Source organism: Antechinus flavipes, chromosome 2 (assembly GCF_016432865.1).
Source record: "Antechinus flavipes isolate AdamAnt ecotype Samford, QLD, Australia chromosome 2, AdamAnt_v2, whole genome shotgun sequence".
Taxonomy (NCBI): Eukaryota; Metazoa; Chordata; class Mammalia; order Dasyuromorphia; family Dasyuridae; genus Antechinus; species Antechinus flavipes.
In genome coordinates this window covers 650,924,281-650,944,702 of record NC_067399.1, presented here as the reverse complement: position 1 = coordinate 650,944,702, position 20,422 = coordinate 650,924,281, and the positions used below count along the sequence as shown (strand labels likewise).

General features: G+C 44.6%; 1 protein-coding gene across 1 annotated transcript in view; it reads right to left on the bottom strand.

Annotated features, from left to right (window-relative positions):
- ADAMTS7 (ADAM metallopeptidase with thrombospondin type 1 motif 7) overlaps positions 1-18,262 on the bottom strand; it is a 154,774-nt gene extending 136,512 nt beyond the window's left edge. Inside the window, exons 1-2 of the mRNA XM_051982405.1 lie at positions 18,013-18,262; positions 9,882-10,240 (exon numbers count right to left, since the gene is read on the bottom strand). Coding sequence (XP_051838365.1) covers positions 9,882-10,240; positions 18,013-18,130 — 477 coding nt within the window. The 5' untranslated portion in view covers positions 18,131-18,262. The remainder of the gene's footprint in view (positions 1-9,881; positions 10,241-18,012) is intronic.
- Positions 18,263-20,422: the final 2,160 nt, after the last annotated feature.

Here is a 20,422-nt window from a genome sequence, read left to right as displayed (position 1 = left end):
AAAATACCACAATTAGGTCTATCTCCCAAAGAGATCAAAGAAAAAGAACCTATGTGTACAAAAATATTTATAACAACTCTTTATGTGGTAGCAAAGAATTAGAAATCAAAGAGATGCTCATCATTTGGGGAATGGCTGACCAAGTTGTGGTATATGATATGATGGAATAATACTTGCTGTGAGAAATGATAACAGGGCATTTTTTTTAATGGCAAAACCTATATGAACTGATATAAAATGAAGTCAACAAAACCAGTAACAACAATGTTGTAATGATCAACTGTGAAAGACTTGACTACTCTGATCAATGAAATGATTCAAGATAATTTCAAATGATTCATGCTGAAAAAATGCTGCCCACATGCAGAGAGAAAACTCATGAATCCTGGGTGGAAACTGAAATATAATTTTCTCCCTTTCTTTTTCTTGTTTTTAAAAAAATATGGTTAATATGGAAATTATATGTATATATATATATTATATATATAATTGGTATATATTGTTTGTCTTCTCAGTAGAGATGGAAGGGGGTAGGAGAGAGATAGGGAATTTAAAAGTTTAAAATAAATAATTTTTTTTTAAAGAGAAGAAAATCCATTCCCATTTTCATTACACAAATTCCAGGATCTAGTAGTGTACTTTGAAATATTTCAACTAAAATCAACTATAACACAACCTGTGTGAACACTGTCCCTCCCACTCTTTTTACTGACACAGTAAAAAGTCCTCGCTACCACCACTCCTCCAGAGCACAGTCTTTTTGAGTTCTTGTGGCCAAAAAAAAAAAAAAAATCCTATAATGTTGGTCATCCGGGCTTTCTGATAATCAGCATCTCTACTCTTTTCTAGGCTTAACTAAGCTAGTGTAAGGGGGGTGGGGGTGGGAAACATATGGTGATCACTGAGCCTGTATTCAAAACCCTTCAACTTGAGAGGATTTGTCTGAACCTTCACTGTATTGACAATTTACTGACATTGTCACCCTAAAAGCCAGAATGAGCCACTAGAAGGGGACTCAATGAGGTAGATGAATGACTCATAAATGTTAATGCTGAATAATCGAACGACGAATAGGCTTTCAACAATCATTAATAACTACAACAAACAACATTTATATATAGAAAGTTTGCAAAGTGCTTAATAAATTAATTTACATTTGATTCTCATAATCCTTGAAGTTAAGGGCTATTATCTTCATTTAAGATAAGGAAACTGAGGCAAACAGATGTTACATGACTTGCCCAGAGTCACACACCCTAAATAAGTGGCTGAGACTGAATTTGCACTCTCTCACTTCAAGTTTTGTACTCTCTCTCTTACATCATCTCACTGCATCACCAAGATAAAAGAAAACACTGTTGGAAAACATCAGAGAGGCAGAATGGAGCAGTTGAGGGACTGAGAGCAGGCTTTGTAGTCCAGAAGTCCCGGTCCCATGTGGATTCCTAATAATGTGTGACTCTAGGCAAGTCTAGTAATCTCAGTGCTCCTCCCCAGCCCCAGGCAAATTCCTAAAGCAGTCAATAGGAGAGCAGAGGAGGACATATGCTGGGGGAGAAAACACTCCTTTGGGAGCTCCCAAACCAGTGCAATCACACCAGAGACAGAGAAGGACAGAGAGGAAAAGAGAGACAGACAGAAACAGAGACAGATAAAGGTAGTGGGAGAGACAGAGACAGAAACAGAGACAGAGACACACAGAGAGAAACAATGTCAGAGAAAAACAGAAATGCAGAAACAGAAAGACAGAGAGAAAAAGAGACAGAAAGAGAGAAAGACAGAGAAAAAGAGAAAAAAGAAAGAGACAGGGACAGAGACAGACACATGGAGAGACAGAGACAGTGTTGGAGACAGAGAGAAAGAGACAGAAAAACAGAAAAAAGAGAGACAGAGACAGAGACAAAGATCGAGCAAGCATCATCTGATTAAGCCACTAAACAAATAACTCTAGAGAATTAGAAAGAAAGGAGTCCCCTCTCCTCTCCATAATAATAATAACAGTAATGATGATGATGATGATGATGATGACAGCTAGTGGCTGATTACAAGTATAAAAAGAGGCCATCACTGGAGGGTCAATGTGTCGGTAGTTTGTTTTTCCAACTTGTATTTGTTATTTAGAAAAAAATCTGTTAAAATGGCAGAAGGGGGATGGTGCTGAGAAGTGATATAAAATTAAAATAATAATGAACAATCCATGTTTTAAAAGAAAAATGCTCACTAAATAATAATAATTGTTCTAGCATTTACATAGCATCCACGTTTGTCAGGTATGTTCTAAATATTTTCTCATTTGCTCTCACAACAGCCTTGGGAGATAGATGCTCCTATATATGCATTTTTTACAGAAAAGGAAACTGAGGCTGAGAAGTTCAATGACTATCCAATCATGCAGATATTAAGCATCTGAGCTGAGATTTGAATTCAGGTCTTCCTGACTATACGTCCAATGTTCTCTCCACTATGTCAACTAGATATCAATCTTTTATTAAATGGGGCACCCTATTTTGATTAATGAAGCAGTGTTCCTGCCCCCAAAGAGCTTACAATAAGCTTATAGATTTAGATAATATAGATGATAGATCAAAGATTGCTCCTTGGCCAGCAAAAGAGTCAGAGCCAGAGTAGCAAAGCAATCTAAGTCTGAGTGATAATAAAATCTAGAGGCAGACTCATGACTCCATTGAATCTTACTGCCTCCCCAATAAAGGGATGCCACATGCAAATAACTAAATAACTGCTCATTATAAGGTGGGATGCCTTCCCTCCTAAAGCTGCCTTTCCACCATTTGGTCCATATCTCATACATACCTATTTATTTATAGACTGCCTCTCAAATTAGACTGTAAACTCCTTGAAGGAGTTTCTATCTTCAGTGTCAGCACAATACCTGGCATGTAGTAGGTGCTTAATAAATGCTTGGTGACTAAAATATTCCTGTTTATATTCCAGTTGGGCAGGCCTACTTTATACACAAGACACAAATAAGGAACAAAAGCTGTGCAGCCCTGAGAGATCAGAGGAGAGGGAGGTAGTTTGGCCCAGTCTCTGCCCTGGCATAGTCTCTGACACTGGTGAGGGGCCCCAGGAAGTGAGCCAGCCTAAAATTAACAGGGTCCAGCTCAGCAGAGTCAGACCTCAGCAATGGAAAAGAATCAAATTTATGCTTTCATTCGCCGGACCTCGAGGATCCCAGGGGTCTGAACACTGTGGTCCTTTTTCCAAGTGGCGGGCTCGGCTGAAGTCGAGGATGGCTGAAACTTAAGCAGCAGAGGGACCGTGGCGGAGGAGGATCCTGACAAACATGCAATTACCCCCTAACTCACACCGCAGCATCAGGGCAGATGCTGACATCAAACATATGCTGCCCGTTGCCATGTGGCCTCCTGACGCAGGCCCTCTCCCAGAGTTCCGGTGTCATCCCTCGCCCGAGAGGAGTCTCTTAGAATTAGAAGAATTCTCTCTCTAAGACAGAATTATCTTCGATAATGGCTGAGTTTGGGTTCAGCCAAGGTCTGGACGGAAGGACCCAAGGAAGCAATATAGTGATCTGTGTGAGGAAGCAACGTAGTCTGGATGGATGGGCAAATTGAGTAAGGGGTTTTTCGGACAGGGAAGACATGAGTAATTTTGAAGACAGCAGGAAAGAAAGAGACACACAGAGAGAAGAGAAATGGGACCATGAGGGTGATAGAACAGGCAATCTGCTGCAGAAATCAGAAAAGCATGGAGAGGCGTTTATCCCGGGGGGAGAGTCACAGGGAAAGGAACCAGTGGTGAGGAAAGATGTCTGAGCAACATGAAAAGAAAATTCATCCTTGATGAATTGACAATTTTTTGGTACTTTCTAAGACAAGGTCCTCAGCTGACAGATTGGGGGAGGAACGCCACAGAGCTTGAGGGAGCATTAAAAGGCTTGTTCCACATTGTTTGGAGATCATATGGAGAACTGATTAGAGAAGGGTCAAAGTATCATCTTGTTGCAGCTCTCAAATAAGAGCATATCATCACTCAACATTCCTTGTTGAATCACAAGGACCCAGATAAGAGGTAGAAGAAGAATGACCAACAATGATCATGAAAACATTATATCCTGTTGGTATTCCCGTTTTACATATGGGGAAACTGAGTCTTAAAGATTAAGTGATCTGGGGCAACTAGGTGGTGCAATGGATAGAGCACCAGTCCTGAAGTCAGGAGAACCTGAGTTCAAATGTGACATCAACACTTAACTTCCCATCTGTGTGACTCTGGGCAAGTCACTTAACCCCAATTACCTGAGGGGCGGGGAGAAGATTAAGTGATCTCCTTATGATCATGAAGCTAGTTAATGTCTAAATCAAGTCTAATGCTGTATCCACTCACCAGAGGTGTCAAACTTAGAGGCAGCAACCTTCAATCAAATTAAAATGTAACTGGGAAATGTTTAACAAAATAAAAATAAATACAAGACAAATAATGTTAACTTGAGTTTTTAAAGTCAGTATGGTCTAGAGTTCCTACAGTATGACAGAAGGGGAACTATCTTCCCAAGACATAGATCTGACCATGTCACTTTGCTGGCTCACAAGTCTCCAGTGGCTCCCTAGTACCCTAGGATAAAGTACAAACTTTTCAGTCAGCCATTTATTGCTTTGCATAATCTTGCATTGTACTCCCTGCCCTCTCTATAAACCATACTGAACAGCCACCATCCTCTCCAAGCTCCGTACACAGGCATGTCATTGACTATACTTGGAACCCTCCAACTCCTTCATCTCTGCCTTCCAAAATCTTTACTCTCCTTAATAATCAGCTCCTCCATGAAGCCTTCCCAGATTGCCTGGCTGTCAATGTCTTTATTCTATCCTTCCTCACATCACTTTGCATTGATCTTCATCCATAATATATCCTCATCCTTGTAGTTGTAAGCTCTTTGAGTTTAGGAATTATTACACTTATGACACACCGTAGGTGCTTAACGAATGTTTGTTAACTTGAATCAAAGGAGCTCTCAAGTAACAACAGAAGGCAAAGATATTATTATCACAGCTTGAAATAGAAGGGGAAATCAAGGCACCAAAAGCAATTAGTTCCTTTCACAGGACACAAGGAGAAAGGTATAACATCCCCTAACGTAGGACCCCATAGGGGATAGGATTGATTTTTGAGTCTCCAAACAGCTAAAGGCTAGTTTTTATCTGGGATTTAAGTAGGATATGCTTGTTCATTAGGTCTCCCTGGATAGGATACAATCTTCCCTGAGGGCAGGAGAAGTCTCATTTTTTGTCTTTGCGCTCCAAAGACCTAACTTGGTGCTTGTTGCTTAATAGGCCTTTAATAAATGTTCCTAGACTCATAGATTTAGAACTCAAAAGACCCTGCTAGGATTTGAGTCCAGACCCTCTGCCTCACAAATCCCACGTATGCTTTGGATTGTATCATGGCGTTCACGTTCATAATTTATAGTCTGAGATTTAGAAGGGAACTCAGAGGTCTTGTTTTTGCAGATAAGGAAACCGAGACCCAGAGCCATAAAGAACATTGGACTTCAGAGTGTCAGAAGACCTTGTTTCAAAATCCAGGCCCCCTGTTGACCACCTGCCTGATCTTAGACAAGCCACCTAACTTCCCGGGGTGTCCATTTCCTCATCTGTTCAAGGAGGAGGTTGAGAGAATCCTAAAGGCTGGAAAGACATCTTAGATGTCTGCAACTGAAGTTAGCCTCTTCATTTTACTGAAGAAGAAACTGAGTGGTGAGGGACTAGTTCAGGATTGCACTACCAGTAAGAAACTGGGGCAGGAGTCAAATGTAGGTCTCCTGACTCCAGTGCTTTATTCATTTGTTACACCATATACCCTCTTGAGGACTAGATGACCTCTAAAATCCCTTTCAGATCCATTCCTATGAGCGTATGACAGAATTATTTGAGTGCTTCCCTTTTCACAGACTCACTTGAGTCAGAAGGCATAGGACCCTGACAGTCAGACATCGTGGGACCCCGACAGGCCGAGCTCATGGAATTCTGACCCAGCTCTCTGTGACTATATTATCAGTGTCTGGATTTCCTCATTTCTAATTAAATAACATATATGAAATACTTTGCAAACCTTAAAGTGCACTGGACATGTGAGCTATTATTATTATTAGATATTATATAATATTAATTAGATATTATTATTCTTAGATATTATTTCCTGGACAACAACCCCTTTCACACTCATACATATCATCACCCATATATCTTAATCAGAGGAAGAACTGAACTGCAACGAAATCCATAGAACTTTTTGGAACTCATGATGGGTACAACTGCCATGGACATTTTCTCTTATGGAAATAGAGACTCTTGCCAACATATAGTATTTGGAGAATCTCTGTATCAATAAGGGTATCATACCAAGACATGAACAATGTGACAGGGATTGACAGGTGACTGCCAGGACACAGCCAGAAACCAGCAGGGTCTACAGGGGCAAAGTAGTACTGGCAGATCAGTGAAAGAGCGTTAGCCTCTACAGTGGCCGTATAGGGGTAATTTAGAGAAGAGAAGACATATGGGATGTAATTGCTGTTTCAAATATTGATAAGGGTTATCACCTGAAAAGGCGATTTGATTTATTCGAATGACTGAAGACATGAGAGCCAGGACCAGGAGGCAGAGAACAAAATACAGACAGGAATTTCCTAACAACTTCCAAAAGCAAAATAGGCTTTCTTAGGACACAGTGAGTCCCTCATCAATGGAGATCATCGGGAGAGATCTGGATGACCACTTGTCAACATAAAGGAAATTCCCAATCAGATGCAGCTTCTTTCCTACTTCTGGGAGTCTGTAGGTCTCCCTTATGAAACTGAAATTGTCTTTTTTCTTTCATAGTCTTCTTTTGCCTGAATTCACCATGTGAAGTGGGGGAGAATGACCAGAATAGCGAAGCAGGAAGGGACCCTGAAGCAAAGCCAAGAAACAGCTTATCCCAAGCAAGTCAAATCACCACCACCACCACCCCCCACCCCTCCACCCCCCGCCACTTTCTCCTTCCCTCTGACTCTGATGGAGAAAGCCCAGGACCTGAGCCCCAAAGCCTCTAGGAAACATCGGTATCACTCAAACCACGAGCCCTGCTTTTACCTAATCCCCACAGACATTATCATGGAGAACAAGACCATCTTCCTCATCCAGAGCAGCAACAATTGCTTAGTGGTAGTTTTGACTAACTACCACTAAGAGGCAGATAAGCACAGGAAACCTAGTAGCATCCCCAGTCCTGCTTCCAGCGGAGCCCTCAGAGTCATCATCCAGAGAGATGACTATTATCTGGAGATCAGGCCAGCCATCCCCACCAAGTGCTAAACAACTGCCACTCATGGGATGTGGCAAAGCATCCTGGAGGAGAGACAGGAGGCATCATGTGCCGGGCGAGTCAAACTAGCACCACCACTGGAAGGCCACATTTTGCAAACCCTGCTGGAGTCAGCCCAACTGAACCCCGAAGCCTTGAGAATAGCCACACTTCCAACTCAGGATCCACGGCCATCATCCTGGAGATGAAACCAGGCAAATTCTCACACGGGCGCTATCGTCATAATTAGAAGACCCCAGTTTTTGCCCCGATGTCTTTGGTGATGTCAAATGGTTCAAACTCCGGAGCAGCTACTATTTTATCAAGGCAAATGGCATTTGAAAAGAGGTATTTTTAAAGGGATCATGGGACCTTTCCATCTGTGTTACTGCTGAAACCTTCCCTATGTGCTGTCCTTCCCATTAGAATGTGGGCTCCACTAGAACAGTGGCCGTCTTACTTTTGTATTTTCATTTCTAGATCTTATGACAGTGCTTCATACATAATAAGAGCTTAATAAATGTTTTATTCGTTCAATCCTTAGAATATATATAGACACGACCTCCCTGGTGAATTATATCAAACACACACAAATACTTTCTGCCTGAATCCAATTCAATAAGTAGAGACTTGGCGAGCCTTCTTCCAGCCACAAGGGACTATTAGGCAGGGACTATTTGGCCACTAAAAATCTTCTAATTGACCCCAGAGTCAAAAGGATCAGTAATATAGGAGAAGCTGAGACGGAGAAGTACATATAGATACAAATGATTCTAGCAGGGAACTCTATCTTTATGACTCTTGTATAAGAAGATAATGCTTGGGATAGCCAGGTGGCATAGTGGATAGAGCACCAGCCCTGAAGTCAGGATTACCTGAGTTCAAATCTGGTCTCAGACACTTACCACTTCCTGGCTGTGTGATCCTGGGCAAGTCACTTAACCCAAATTGCCTCAGAAAAAAAAGAAGAAGGAGATAATGCTCCCTTAGGATTGGAAAGGAATATTTTGTTATACTACTCTTGCAATAACTTCTCGGTAAATACTCATTCTAGAAAGTAACATAATATATGGCTCTGCTGACTATTGTAATTGGGGAACAAGCCGAGAAATTGTGAAGATGCAGTATTCTTCCTTCTGACAACAACCTGCCAATGTAGGATGAGTAGTCTCAGAGTGGATATTATAACATGACAGTCTGTTTAAAGATACATTGTGATGTGAATTGCAAATATATTCCAAGACTCTTCCCCCAGCCCAAGACAACAAAGGTTGGACAGGTCGGCCCAATTAACCAAAAAAATTCAACTACCCAGAAACCACTATTTTCCAAATTAAATTAAGACTCTATGAATCTATGATAAGGGACCTACAAGAAATATTTGGTGAATTAAATCCTTTTTCAACTTGCAGGGTTTTTTTCTCTTTTTAAAGTTTAATCAGTCCATGTGTCTCTAGTCATAATAACCTGCATTTGAATTGTACAGCATTCACTACAAAGTGCCTTTACTGGAGGTCATCGCCAATAAATCCTCAAAATAATCCTAACAGCTCCTGCCTGCCCTCCTTCAGTGTTTACAAAATACCTTCCAAACATAATTCCAGCCAATCCTCCAGTACCCCTGTGGGGCAGCTGATCTAGGTATTAGCATTCACATTTAGAGACAAGAGGACTAACAATGAGACAGAGGTCATAGAGCAGGTAAACAATAGAGCAGAGAGCGAAATCTAATTCTCCTGACTTTAAATCCTTTAATAACAATAATAACTAGCATTTATATAGTGCTTAAAAGTTTGCAAGTGTTTTGCAAATATCTCATTTTATCCCACAATCCTAGGAGGTGGGTGCTACTATTATCCTATTATACAGATGAGGAAATTGAGGCAGACAGTAGTTAAGTGCCTTATCCAGCCATGACGCAGCTGGTCAATGTAAGGCTGGATGATTCTTCCTGATTCTATGTCCAGTACTCTATACATACTTTTTAAATAAAATTCCATTTTAGATGGATGAGGGAAGGAGCAACATAGGGATGTCCCAGCATGAAAAATCCCTTCACTTTGAAAGATTTCAACCCATGTGTGACTTAAATGAGACAACAGAAGAGGCCTGAGATACAAAGAGCTTAGTCAGTCATTCAGACAAGAAACATTTATGTGACTACTATGTGCCAAGTACTGTGCTAAGTGCTGAAAACGCCACTTGTGCCAAAAAAGGCACAAGACAGTCCCTTCCCTCAAGGAGCGCATAATCAAATGGGTGATTAGTCACATGAGGGATCTGAACCCAGGTGTCCCAAGTATTCCATCCATTATACCACATTTTTTTGTCCCTATTTGACTAAATAGTGCCCTATTAAAGGCTGTGCCTTTAAATTAAATGTATTATTAATTTACTAATTAATACTAATAAAAATTAAATTAAATTAAAGGCTGAATAGCAGTCTAAGCTACAGTACCACCATCTTGCTGCCCCTCCATGGGCACTGTCCAGCACTCATTGCGCACGCACCCCCCCTACATGCACACAGAGTCCCCAAATAGCACCAGAACACTTACCAAACCCTCGCAGGAACTTATGGCGGCAAACCCTCCTTCCAGTTCAGGGTCCTGAACCTCTCCCACCAGATGGCAAGCATAGGATTTTGTGTAGGGACGGATCTTGGCATGGGTAATGCCTCCGAAGCGGGTCTCGCTCACGAAGCCGGGGGCCAGCAGCTGGTGGTTGATGCTTAGGTTAAACCTCAGCTCCCGCCCTTGGTATAACAGCTCATAGTACGTGGGAGAGCCGGCCCTGGAGGAGAGGTCCCTTCTCCGAAGCAGCCGGGGAGATAAGTCGTAGGAGAGAAAGGAGCCGCCAGCATCCACTCGGATGGGGTGCACGATGTCCAGGGAGGGTTGGCCCCAAGGGAGTGTCTCTGAGAAAGGAAATCATCAAATAGTCAACATGTAACGAAAGGAGCCAGCCAGAAATATACAGACAGCCGGTTCTAGTCCCATCATAGCCACCGAGTCATTCAACTAATCTTGGACAAGTTTCTCCCCGTTCCTCCACCCTCCACGGACTTCAGTTTCCTTCTCTTTAAAACTGGTTGAGAAAAGAACTCTAAAACAAAATTAAATACTATGTAATTTGGAATGGCCAATCTTAATCCCATAGAAAAGATGAAAAAATGGACCTGTTTCCCTTTCCTTGTAAAGGCAGAGGGCTATGGATGCAGAATGCTGCATATGCTGTCAGATTTGGTCACTGTGTCCACTGGCTTTGTTTAAATGTTTTTCTTTGTTATAAGAGAAGACTTACTTAAAAAAGTAATGTGCATGTGTGTGTACAACTGGAAATCCCTTATAAAAATAAAAGGCATCAATCAATAAAACATCAATTTTAAAAATAAGAAGATATAACAAAGAGATTGTACCAAATGATCTCTGAACCTTTGCATTCTCACAGTGTAAATCTGTCTTTGAATGTTTATATCACCTGCTGCTGATCTTCTGCCAACTCAAGACTATTTTCCCCAAAAAACATGGGATTAATTCTGTGAGCTTCTGCTACTTCCTGGCAGAGAGGCAAGGGATCTGAAATGCAGAATGAGACATGTTTTGGGATGTGGCCAATATGGGATATGCTTTTCCTTATTACACATGTTTGTTATAAGGCTTCTGGTTTACTTTCTTTTTTTCCCCAATGGTGAGAGAAAGAAAAAGGAGTTAAAAAAAAAAAGGAAAAGAAAGAAAAGAAGTGTAATTAACAATAATTTATTGATTCTGACTAGCAAATAATCAATAAATCAAGATTACTGATTCTCTCAGAAATCAAAGACTTGAAGTATTTTTCTAAAGCAGAAAGAAAAAGAAGACCAGAATGAAGCACCGACAGGCAGGACAACTTTGAAAGTTACATGCTGAATTTATCAGATATTTAAAAGGAACAAAAATGGGCCATCTATAATAGAAAGTAGTAGTTTCATATAAAATCCTCTTTTCTACTTTGTATATGGAAATGGTCATTTTTTGTGATGTGTTTTGAATTAAAAGTTTTTAAAAAATATACTCTGTGATCTGTCATTTCTTACTTATATGATATTGGGTGAATTATTTCACTACTGTTTTCTGATCTTTAAAGTCCTATCAAGTCTAGATCGAAGATCTTAAAAAAATTAAAGGTTGTAAGATTTTTAAATCTGGAAGAGACCTCAGATATCCTCTGGTCAGCTGGCATCTTAGAGAGCACAGGGGGCCTAAAGCCAAAAAGACTGGAATTCAAAAACTGCCTCAGATATTTACTACCTAGGTGACCCCGAGCAAGTCTTTCATTTCTGCTTGCCTCAGTTTACTCATCCACAAAATAAGGATGATAATAATACCTACCTTTAGGGTTTCGGGCATCAAATGAGATAATAAATGTAAAGTACTTAGCACAGTGCTTGGCACAAAACAGTACTACAGAAATGTCAGTTATCATCATTATTATTATTAATCTCCTCCCATGCACAACTATGAGAGAGAGGGAAACTGAGGTCCAAGATGACTTGCTCAAATCATTGAAATTAAGGTCCTCTGGTTCCAATCTAGTATTCTTTCCCCTATATGTTGAATATGTGCATGAATAAAAAAAAATACACCACTGATTGCATTAATCCTGGATCTACCATTAGAGCGCTGTGCAACCTATAGTGAAAGTTCTACTTTTAAAAGCATATTTCTGTTTCTTAGAAAACATAACAGTCATAATAGGAGCTGTCCAAAAGAACAGACAGTTTCAAGAAGAGGGAAGGTCTGCATCCGGAGGATCTAGCAGAGGTTTATCCAGGATAGCAAATAAAGGCTTCCCACTTAGGTTAGAACTGAATACGACAAACTCTTATGTCCCTTCTAGCCAAGATTCTATGACTCAATTCTTGTTCCAGGCACAGCAGACATTTTGTGCATTATATCCCTTTCATACCTTTATTTAGAAGTCCCCTGTTTCTCCCATTTCCCTCCCTTGCCCCGGAAATGGCTTCCTTTCTTCTGTGTGACTACCTTAAGTCAACCCAGACCTGAAGTCCTCATTGTGTCTCTTGCCAGGATTACTCAACTGGGAGAAAGAGAAAATGCTGCCTAAAAGAGCTATACATAAATTTATGCATAATTTATACATGAATTTGAGGAAGACAGAAGACACTTAGCAAAGTTTCCAAAGATATCCTTGAGAACAACGTGGGAAGATATGTGCTCAACAAGAACATGGTTAGATGGATTCAGAACTGGCTGAACCAAAAAAGATGTTATCAATCTGGAAAAAGGTTTTTAGTGAATTGCCTTAGGGTTCTGTCCTGACTCATATTCTTTTTAATGAATAACTTGGATAATGACACAGATCCAGACTGGCAAGGAAAGCTAACACAATAATCACTCTTATAACTAACATTTATATAGCACCTATGTGCCAGCATTGAGCTATTTACAGGCACTTTATAAATATTATCTCATTTGATCTTCACAACAATCTTGGGAGGTAGATGCTGTTGTTATCTTCATTTTATAAATGAGGAAACTGAGGCAGACTGAGGTAAAATGACTTGCCTAGAGCCATGTAGTTAGTGAGCATCTGAGAACAAATTTGTATTCGTGTCTTCCTGATTCCAAGATTCTATACACTGAGCTACCTAGGTCCAAATATACCTGACACAAGAACTAGAATAGAATAAAAGAAAATCAGATTACAACAATTGCTTAAATCAATAAGTTAGAATCTAATAGGGGAAAATGGAAATTCTTACAGTTGTGTCCAAAACATCAATTTCATAGTGGTAAAGAAATGTCCGGATAATAAATAGTTCATATGGAAATGACCTAGGATCTTCAATGGACTGAAAGCTCAAAATAAGTTGTAAGAATGACCTCTCAGTTAAGAAGCTGATACAATCGAAGGCTTATGGCTGGTCCTTAGAAGACAGACAATAAACACTTGATGATTGACTGAGATAAGAGTATCCAGGACTAAGGAAGTGCCAGTCCCTGCTGCTGAATATACTAGTCCAACCACATCTAGGATATTCTACTGAGCCTGAGCACCACCTTTTAGCAAAGGTAGAGAGCAAGTAGAGTGGACCAGACTCAGGTGAAGGAACTAAGGAGCATGAGGCTAGGGAAGGGAAGTCTTAGGGTGTGATAGCTATCTTCAGGCCCTCAAAAGAACGTCCTATAGAAGAGGCATTTGTTCTACTTGGCCCCAGATTACAGAAATAGGGGCAATGGGTGGAACTTAGAGAGAGGCAGATTTCAGTTCACTCTATGCAAAATCTTCTTAACAATGAGAGCAGTCTCCAAACGGAAAGGGTAGCCTAGGGAGATATTCATCTCAAGGAAGAATAACTATTGTTTGAGGATGCTCTGGGGGTAGGGATGGGGAAATTCCCATTCGGATACAGCTTGGACAAGATGGTCCTCTCAGGTGTAACACAAACTTCCAACACAGACTAATACAACCCAAGACTTAGCTCCTCCAAAGTGCCTCCCCTGACCTCTACCGTCCTCTGAACTCAGCCCAAACACCTCTTACTCCCTCTGACATTGATTGTCCGCATTTTGTCTCAACTATTTTTTCATAGATGTCTACTTTTTCCCCCCCACTGTGCTCTAAAGGCAGTGACTGCACTCCCCGCAACAGCTGACACAGGGCTGGAACCAAATAGTGGTTCCATTTCTGCAACTAACTGAGATTTATCAAAGGCTCCTGACCCAGAGAGACTTTGCTTTGCCACAAGTGTGTGTGTGTGTGAATGTGAATGTGTATTATGGACCTATTTGTGTTCTCCTATTCCTGAAGGGATGGATGGATAGATAGATAGATAGATAAACAGACAGATAGATATTGCAACACCTAATGCACAATCCAATATGTTTGTTAGACTAAGATGGGCAACAGAGCAAGAATGAGGAAAGAATCATGGGACAGATTGAAGAACATAAGATCAGTTATACAGATCTACAAGGAGCCTCAGGAGCCCCTGTTCTAAAACCTTTCATTTGAGAGGGAGTAGCAGATGCATTTGGCAACATCAGATGGATCTCTATCTCTGTCTTTCTTCCAAGACTTAATTGCTTTGCAACTTCATCCCTTTCATCTGCCCATTTTAGAGAGAAGGGACCTGAGGACCAAGACTGTGATGCTGCTAATTGCAGAGAGTGATCTCATCTCAACCTGGGGGGAGGGAGAGGGTCACTCTGTAAACTTTCCAGAACTCAGAAATAAGACTCCTTCGTTCACCCTCAGTGGCAGGTAAAGGAAGAGGAGATGAAAAGTGGGAGGCCTGAGAATCCAGATCTATTCTTGGAAAACAAAGGCTCTGCCCCACCGGGTCGGCGGACACACTGGAGAGAGCAGAATGTCAGGAAGAGCCAGGGGGCCCAAGCAGGAGGGGAAGGAAGAGGGGACCCACAGCGACCTGTTGGAGCCTCAGGTTTCAGGAAGGAGAAAGGCAGTCCAAAGCTTCACAAAAGAATATCTAGCCACGGATTTCTCAGCCCTCAGACAGACCTGAAGCACCTCCCTGGTGGGGAAGGAGAGCACTGAGTTCCCCATAAAGTCGGGATAATATGGTCTCAAGACCTGCATCTGAAATGTGTGTATGTGAGTGTGGAGAAATATGTGTGCACACATGAAATGTATGTGTAAGTGCATGTGTGTTTGTGAGTGTGCATGGGCGTTCACATGTGTGAGTATGTATGCAAGTGTTTTTGTGAGACTATGGGATTGTACTTCCCAGTGCCCACAGTGACTCTCAAACATAACAAAGTCCCGGACCAGAAAGTCCCAGATCCGTGGCCGCCTTCTACCAATGGAGGGAGCTTCCACACTGAGACTTCCTCATGCAAATTCAAGGCTAAATCTAGATCAGAAAATGTCCCGTATTTTATGTTGTATTTTACAGAGCGGGAAAATGAGGTGTAAAGGGAAAGGCTCATGTTATACAGAAAATGCTCATACAGCTAATGTCACAGGCAAGATTCTACCCAGAGTCTCTCTTTATGGCAAATCCAATGTTCTCCAACCCTCCTGGGGAAAAAGAATGAGAGAAACATAGACACTGAGATTCACACGGAGACAAAGAGAGGGAGGAAGAGAGACTCATGGAAGATAGAGAGGGAGTAAGTCGGAGTCAGAGACAGAGACAATCAGCAAAACTAAGAGAGGCACTGAGAAGAGAACCAGAAGGAGGAGAATCAGAGACAAGCCACAGATTGAGATGACATAGTCCTGCCTTTGACTCTTCGTGGCTATGTGACCCTAGGCAAATTATTTAACCTCTCAGTGCTAAGCAACTAAGAGTCAAGCAGGAGAAAGTGGATCTGCTCTGGAGAGTCAAGTTGGAGTAGGGGTGGATCTGCCCTGGAGGAGGGAATTCCCTTAGCTGGGAAAGATCCAGTCCCTATCCCCATGGCTATGTTGGGGGGCACACATATTTAGTTCATCTCATTTCTTGTAGGGTAGCACAAGACCACCAGTGCCCACCTGAGCCATCCTGTTATCTGCGGGGCAGGGTCACCCCAAGGTAGATCCAGAAACAGGAATGGCAAAGTATTCAGCCTCAAAGCCAGGGTAGACAGAAGCTGAGTCAGAGGAGCTAGATAGTTCCAAGCCACCCCCCCCCACCTATTCCTCTCCTCTCCCCTTCCTCACTACACATACTCTAGCAGAACAGACCCTCAAATCCACAGCCCTGGGCCCTGACCCCCCCCATTCCATTCAAAGAAGCAAAGCCCAAAAAGCTAATTCTCCCCAAGTCTCTGCTCCAGACTCGATCTTTGGGGCCCCAACCAAAGGGGAAAGGGGTAGGGAGGAGCCTGTAAAATCACAAAAAGGTGCAGAAAAGCTCTCAACAGCTATTCCCTTCCTCATATGCCTCCCCTCCTCTACTATCCCTTTCCCCAGCCTTGCTCCACTCTGCCTTCTCACTCCCCCTCCCCCCTTCACTATCTTCTTCCACATCTCTCCTCTTCATCCCTCTTTCCAATTTTGATTCTTATGCTCCTTCCATCCCCTCCTGCCTTCCTTCTTGATTCCTCAGCCCCTTCTTCCCTCCTCTCTTCCCTTCGGTCATTCCCCTCCTCTTCTCCCCCCTTTTGGATCTTCCTCCTTCCTCTCCTCCCTTCTTCTCTCCCTCCCTTTTCCTCCCCTTCTTCTCCCCCCCCCCCAAAAAATAAAAAAAACAGCCCTGCTTCTGTCCGCTCCTTTCCACGCCTTAAATTCACACTAAGGTAAGAAATTCCTCTGAGAGCCTCTCATTTTACAGTTGAGGAAAGAAGAAAAGGGGAAAGTGACTTTGTGAAGATCACAGAGTTACCCAGAGCTCCTGCTTCCTGGGTCAGCAGCCATTCCCCCCTTTCCCCCATCGTGCTCTCTGGGAGAAGTTCAGAACGCTGTTGTTTCCTCTTCAATTGAGTGGGGTGGGCTCGGGGCCTCCTCCTGCAGGCAGCGTGTCCAAAGCTGGATTTTGCCATGTATGACCTTGGGCCAGTAACCTACCCCTGAGCTTCACTTTCCTGATCTGAAAAACTGCGGGGTTGGACCAGTAGGCTTCAATGAGCCAGTCTCGTTTCAAACCCAGGATTCTACCTGAGGTCCCATATGGAGATCCTCAGGTCCCTCCTCACCGCTCGCTGCCTCTGGGAGCTTGACAGAGGGCTAGTCTCCCCACCCTGGCTAAGGGAACCGAGGCCCAGGGTGAGTGAGCCATTTGCCCAGGGTCATACGGCTGCTTTGGGTAAAGGGGACTGCCGCCCTGACTCCAAAGGAGGCAGTGTGGCTCGGCGGAAAGCGCCCGAGGGGTTCGAGCTGCAACCGCTAGCACCGCTGTCGGGGGAGCCGGAGCTCGCTGCGCACGAACACTGGAATCCCAAACGCCGGACTGGAAGCGCGCTCTGCCCGAAGCCGGACACTCCTGATTCTGGCTCCCGGCTCCCGGCTGAGCTCCGCCTAAAGACTCCAAGGAGCCAAACTCCGCTCGCAGAGCAGCGGGGGGAGAGGCCGGCCAGCGGACAGAGAGATCCCAGCAGCCCCGAGCTGGGCAGGGCAGGGCTGGGTTTCTGGGGAGCAGCACCCCGCGGCCACAGGGCCCCGGCAGCGCCCTCCTCCCGGGGTCCCGAAGCCCTGCCCTCGCGTCCCAGGTCAGAACCCGAGGGAAAGGCAGGGGCGCGAGTGCATACACACAAATACACACATACTCACACGCACGCACACACACACACACGCTAATCACTATGCTCCAAGGTCCCCGGCAGCGAGCCGGAGATTAGTGGGTCCCCCATGTCGCCAGGGGACAGGGACGCGGGGGGTCCCGGGACTGTCCTCAAGGGTATCCCACTAAGCCCTCCGCTTTCCTCCTAAGCCTTCTGCATGGGAGGATGCTTGAAGATCAGTCATGAGACTTAGAGCTGGAAGGGACAGACCTTGGAAATCGTCTAGTCTCGCTTTTCAGCCCTTAAAAAGTGGCATTCGTGGAGGTAAAATGACTTGCCCAAGAGCACGCTGTTCGAAAGTGGTAGAGGCAGGTTTCGAGCCCCCTCTAAATCCAGGATTCTCTCCACTGTACCCACGGGGGCTGCTTGGGCAGAGGGGGTGGTCTCGGCAGACCGAGAGGAGACCGGCAGGGAGAGGGGAGACGAGGGGACACGTGAATGGGTGGGCGAGTCAGTTACCCACCTGATCGGGATCCGGGGCCCCCGGGGAAACTCAGCGCCAGCGGCAGTGCGCACTGGAGGAAGAGGAGCCGCAGCGGCCGCGGAAGCGCGGCGGACGGGGGGTTTCGGGGGGCGGCCATGGCCAGGGCGCGCGGGTGCGGAGCGGGGCCCGAGCGGAGCAAGGCACGGTTCCCCCGCCTCACTCGGTCCCGGGAGGGCGCTGGCAGGACGGCTTCCTTCTCGGCGGCCTCCTTTTCTCCCCTCAAACTTTCCCAACCTCTCTCCTACGACATGCCCCCCTCCCTCCCCCCCCCCCACCCCGCTGTCCCCCGGCCGCTGCCCCGCAGGCCCCCGATGTCCCGGCCCCCAACTCCGGAGAGCTCGCTGCTTCCAGCCTCCTCTCGCTCAAACAAAAGCTGCAGGGCCGGCCCCTTTTGTGGATTGCAAAAGAAAAAAAAAGGGGAAAAGAGAGAAGCCACAGAGTAAGGCAAGCACCCGGCACTGGGCGGCAGCGAGCGAGCCCCCTCGGCTGCGCCCCGCCCCCCTCCCCGCCCGCTACTGGGCCCGGCTTCATTTGCATACAGCCCGGAGGGCTCTCCTTCAGCCTCCCCCGCCCCCCTCCTTTCTCCTTCCCTCCTTCTCCTCTCCTTTGTCCCCTCCCGAGCTCCGGGGCTAAGCCGGGAGCGGCCCCCCCCGCCCCCGTTCTGGGGCCTCGAGGCCGGGTCTCCCACCGCCTTGCCGCGGCCGCTGGAACGCTGGGCATTGACCTCTTGCAGCGCCCGCCCTCTCCCCGGGGGCCGGGACGCGCGTCTGCCCCAGAACCACCACCCGGGAGCCCGGCCAACTCCAGAGTCCTGGTCCGGTTCCCGGCCCCGGCCTGTGCGAGGGCGCCTTCTGCTGGACACGACCGGGGGAACACCCTCGGAGTCCAGGGCCACTTCGGTCCTTCCGGCAGCTTCCAAAAAAGGGGGCCATTTCAGCCCGTCCTTTTTACGGAACCTAAATTGAAAGGGGCCCCGGAACTTATGTAGTTCAACCCTCGAAGGGCCAGGAATCATCTCTACAACACCAGGAGACGGCGTGGAGGAGGTGGAGTCTTGGGGGGGAGGGGGAGGCAGATAATGAATTTCGGTTTTCCGCGTGTTGGACGGGATGGAGATGGGAGACTCGAATGCATAGCTGTCCACCAGGCAGCTGGAGACGGGGATCTGGCGCTCGGTAGAGACAAGACTGCACAGCTAAGCGCAGTAACAGCTAGCCGTTAGGGAGCACGAAGCACCTTGTTCCTCACACCCACTCCTGTGAGGTAGGTGACATTATTATTCCCACTTTACAGTTGAAGAAACTGAGGCAGACAGAGGGTTATGTGACTTACCTAGGTTCAAACAGCTACTAAGTGTCTGAGATAGGATTCCAATTCAGGTCTTCCCGACGTCATTTTTTTTTTTTTTTTCCCTATTCACTGTACTACCTGCTGCCTCTAATTTGATTCTTGGGAATCATCTAAGTCCAGATAGTCACTGAATTCATGGGACAGGTGATATAGTAGAGTAGGGATGTTTAAATTGTAAGGCAGAAGAGAAATTTCAAAGGCTTTCCCCCATTCCGAGAACAAATTTCCACCCTGTTATTTACATATTGAAAATCTCCTAAGTCACAGCCCCTGTGCTATTCTTTCTCTCCATGATGCCCTCCGTAATCCTCAGCTAGAAGTGATTTTTTTCTGTCTTGAATCTCTTACAACTCTATTTGATTACTTTGGAATCATCTCCTGACACGTCAACAGGTTAATGTTTCTCATTTCTCAATTCTATCCCTTTCCTAAAAACAGATTGTAACATCTTGAAGGCAGGTACTATATCATTTTTCATCTTCATGTCCCTTTCCCCTCAGATCTAGCACAACTTTGCACACAATAGGTGCTAAATAAATGTGTCTACTTTGTTGCTATTGACAACAGCCAGTTAATTACTTCCACTTTCCCCATGTATGTCTTGTTAATATATAGTTACTTATGTGCTCCCTCTTCCCCACTTCATTAAGGTGTGTGGTTTTTTTTATTATAATAATTTTTTATTGACAGAACCCATGCCAGGGTAATTTTTTACAACATTATCCTTTGTACTCACTTCTGTTCCGACTTTTCCCTTCCTTCCCTCTACCCCCTCCCCCAGATGGCAAGCAGTCCTATACATATTAAATATGTCACAGTATATGCTAGATACAATATATGTGTGCAGAACCGAACAGTTCTCTTGTTGCACAGGGAGAATTGGATTCAGAAGGTATAAATAACCCGGGAGGAAAAACAAAAATGCAAACAGTTTGCATTCATTTCCCAGTGTTCTTTCTCTGGGTGTAGCTGCTTCTGTCCATCGTTGGTTGATCAATTGGAACTGAGTTAGATCTTCTTTGTCGAAGAGATCCACTTC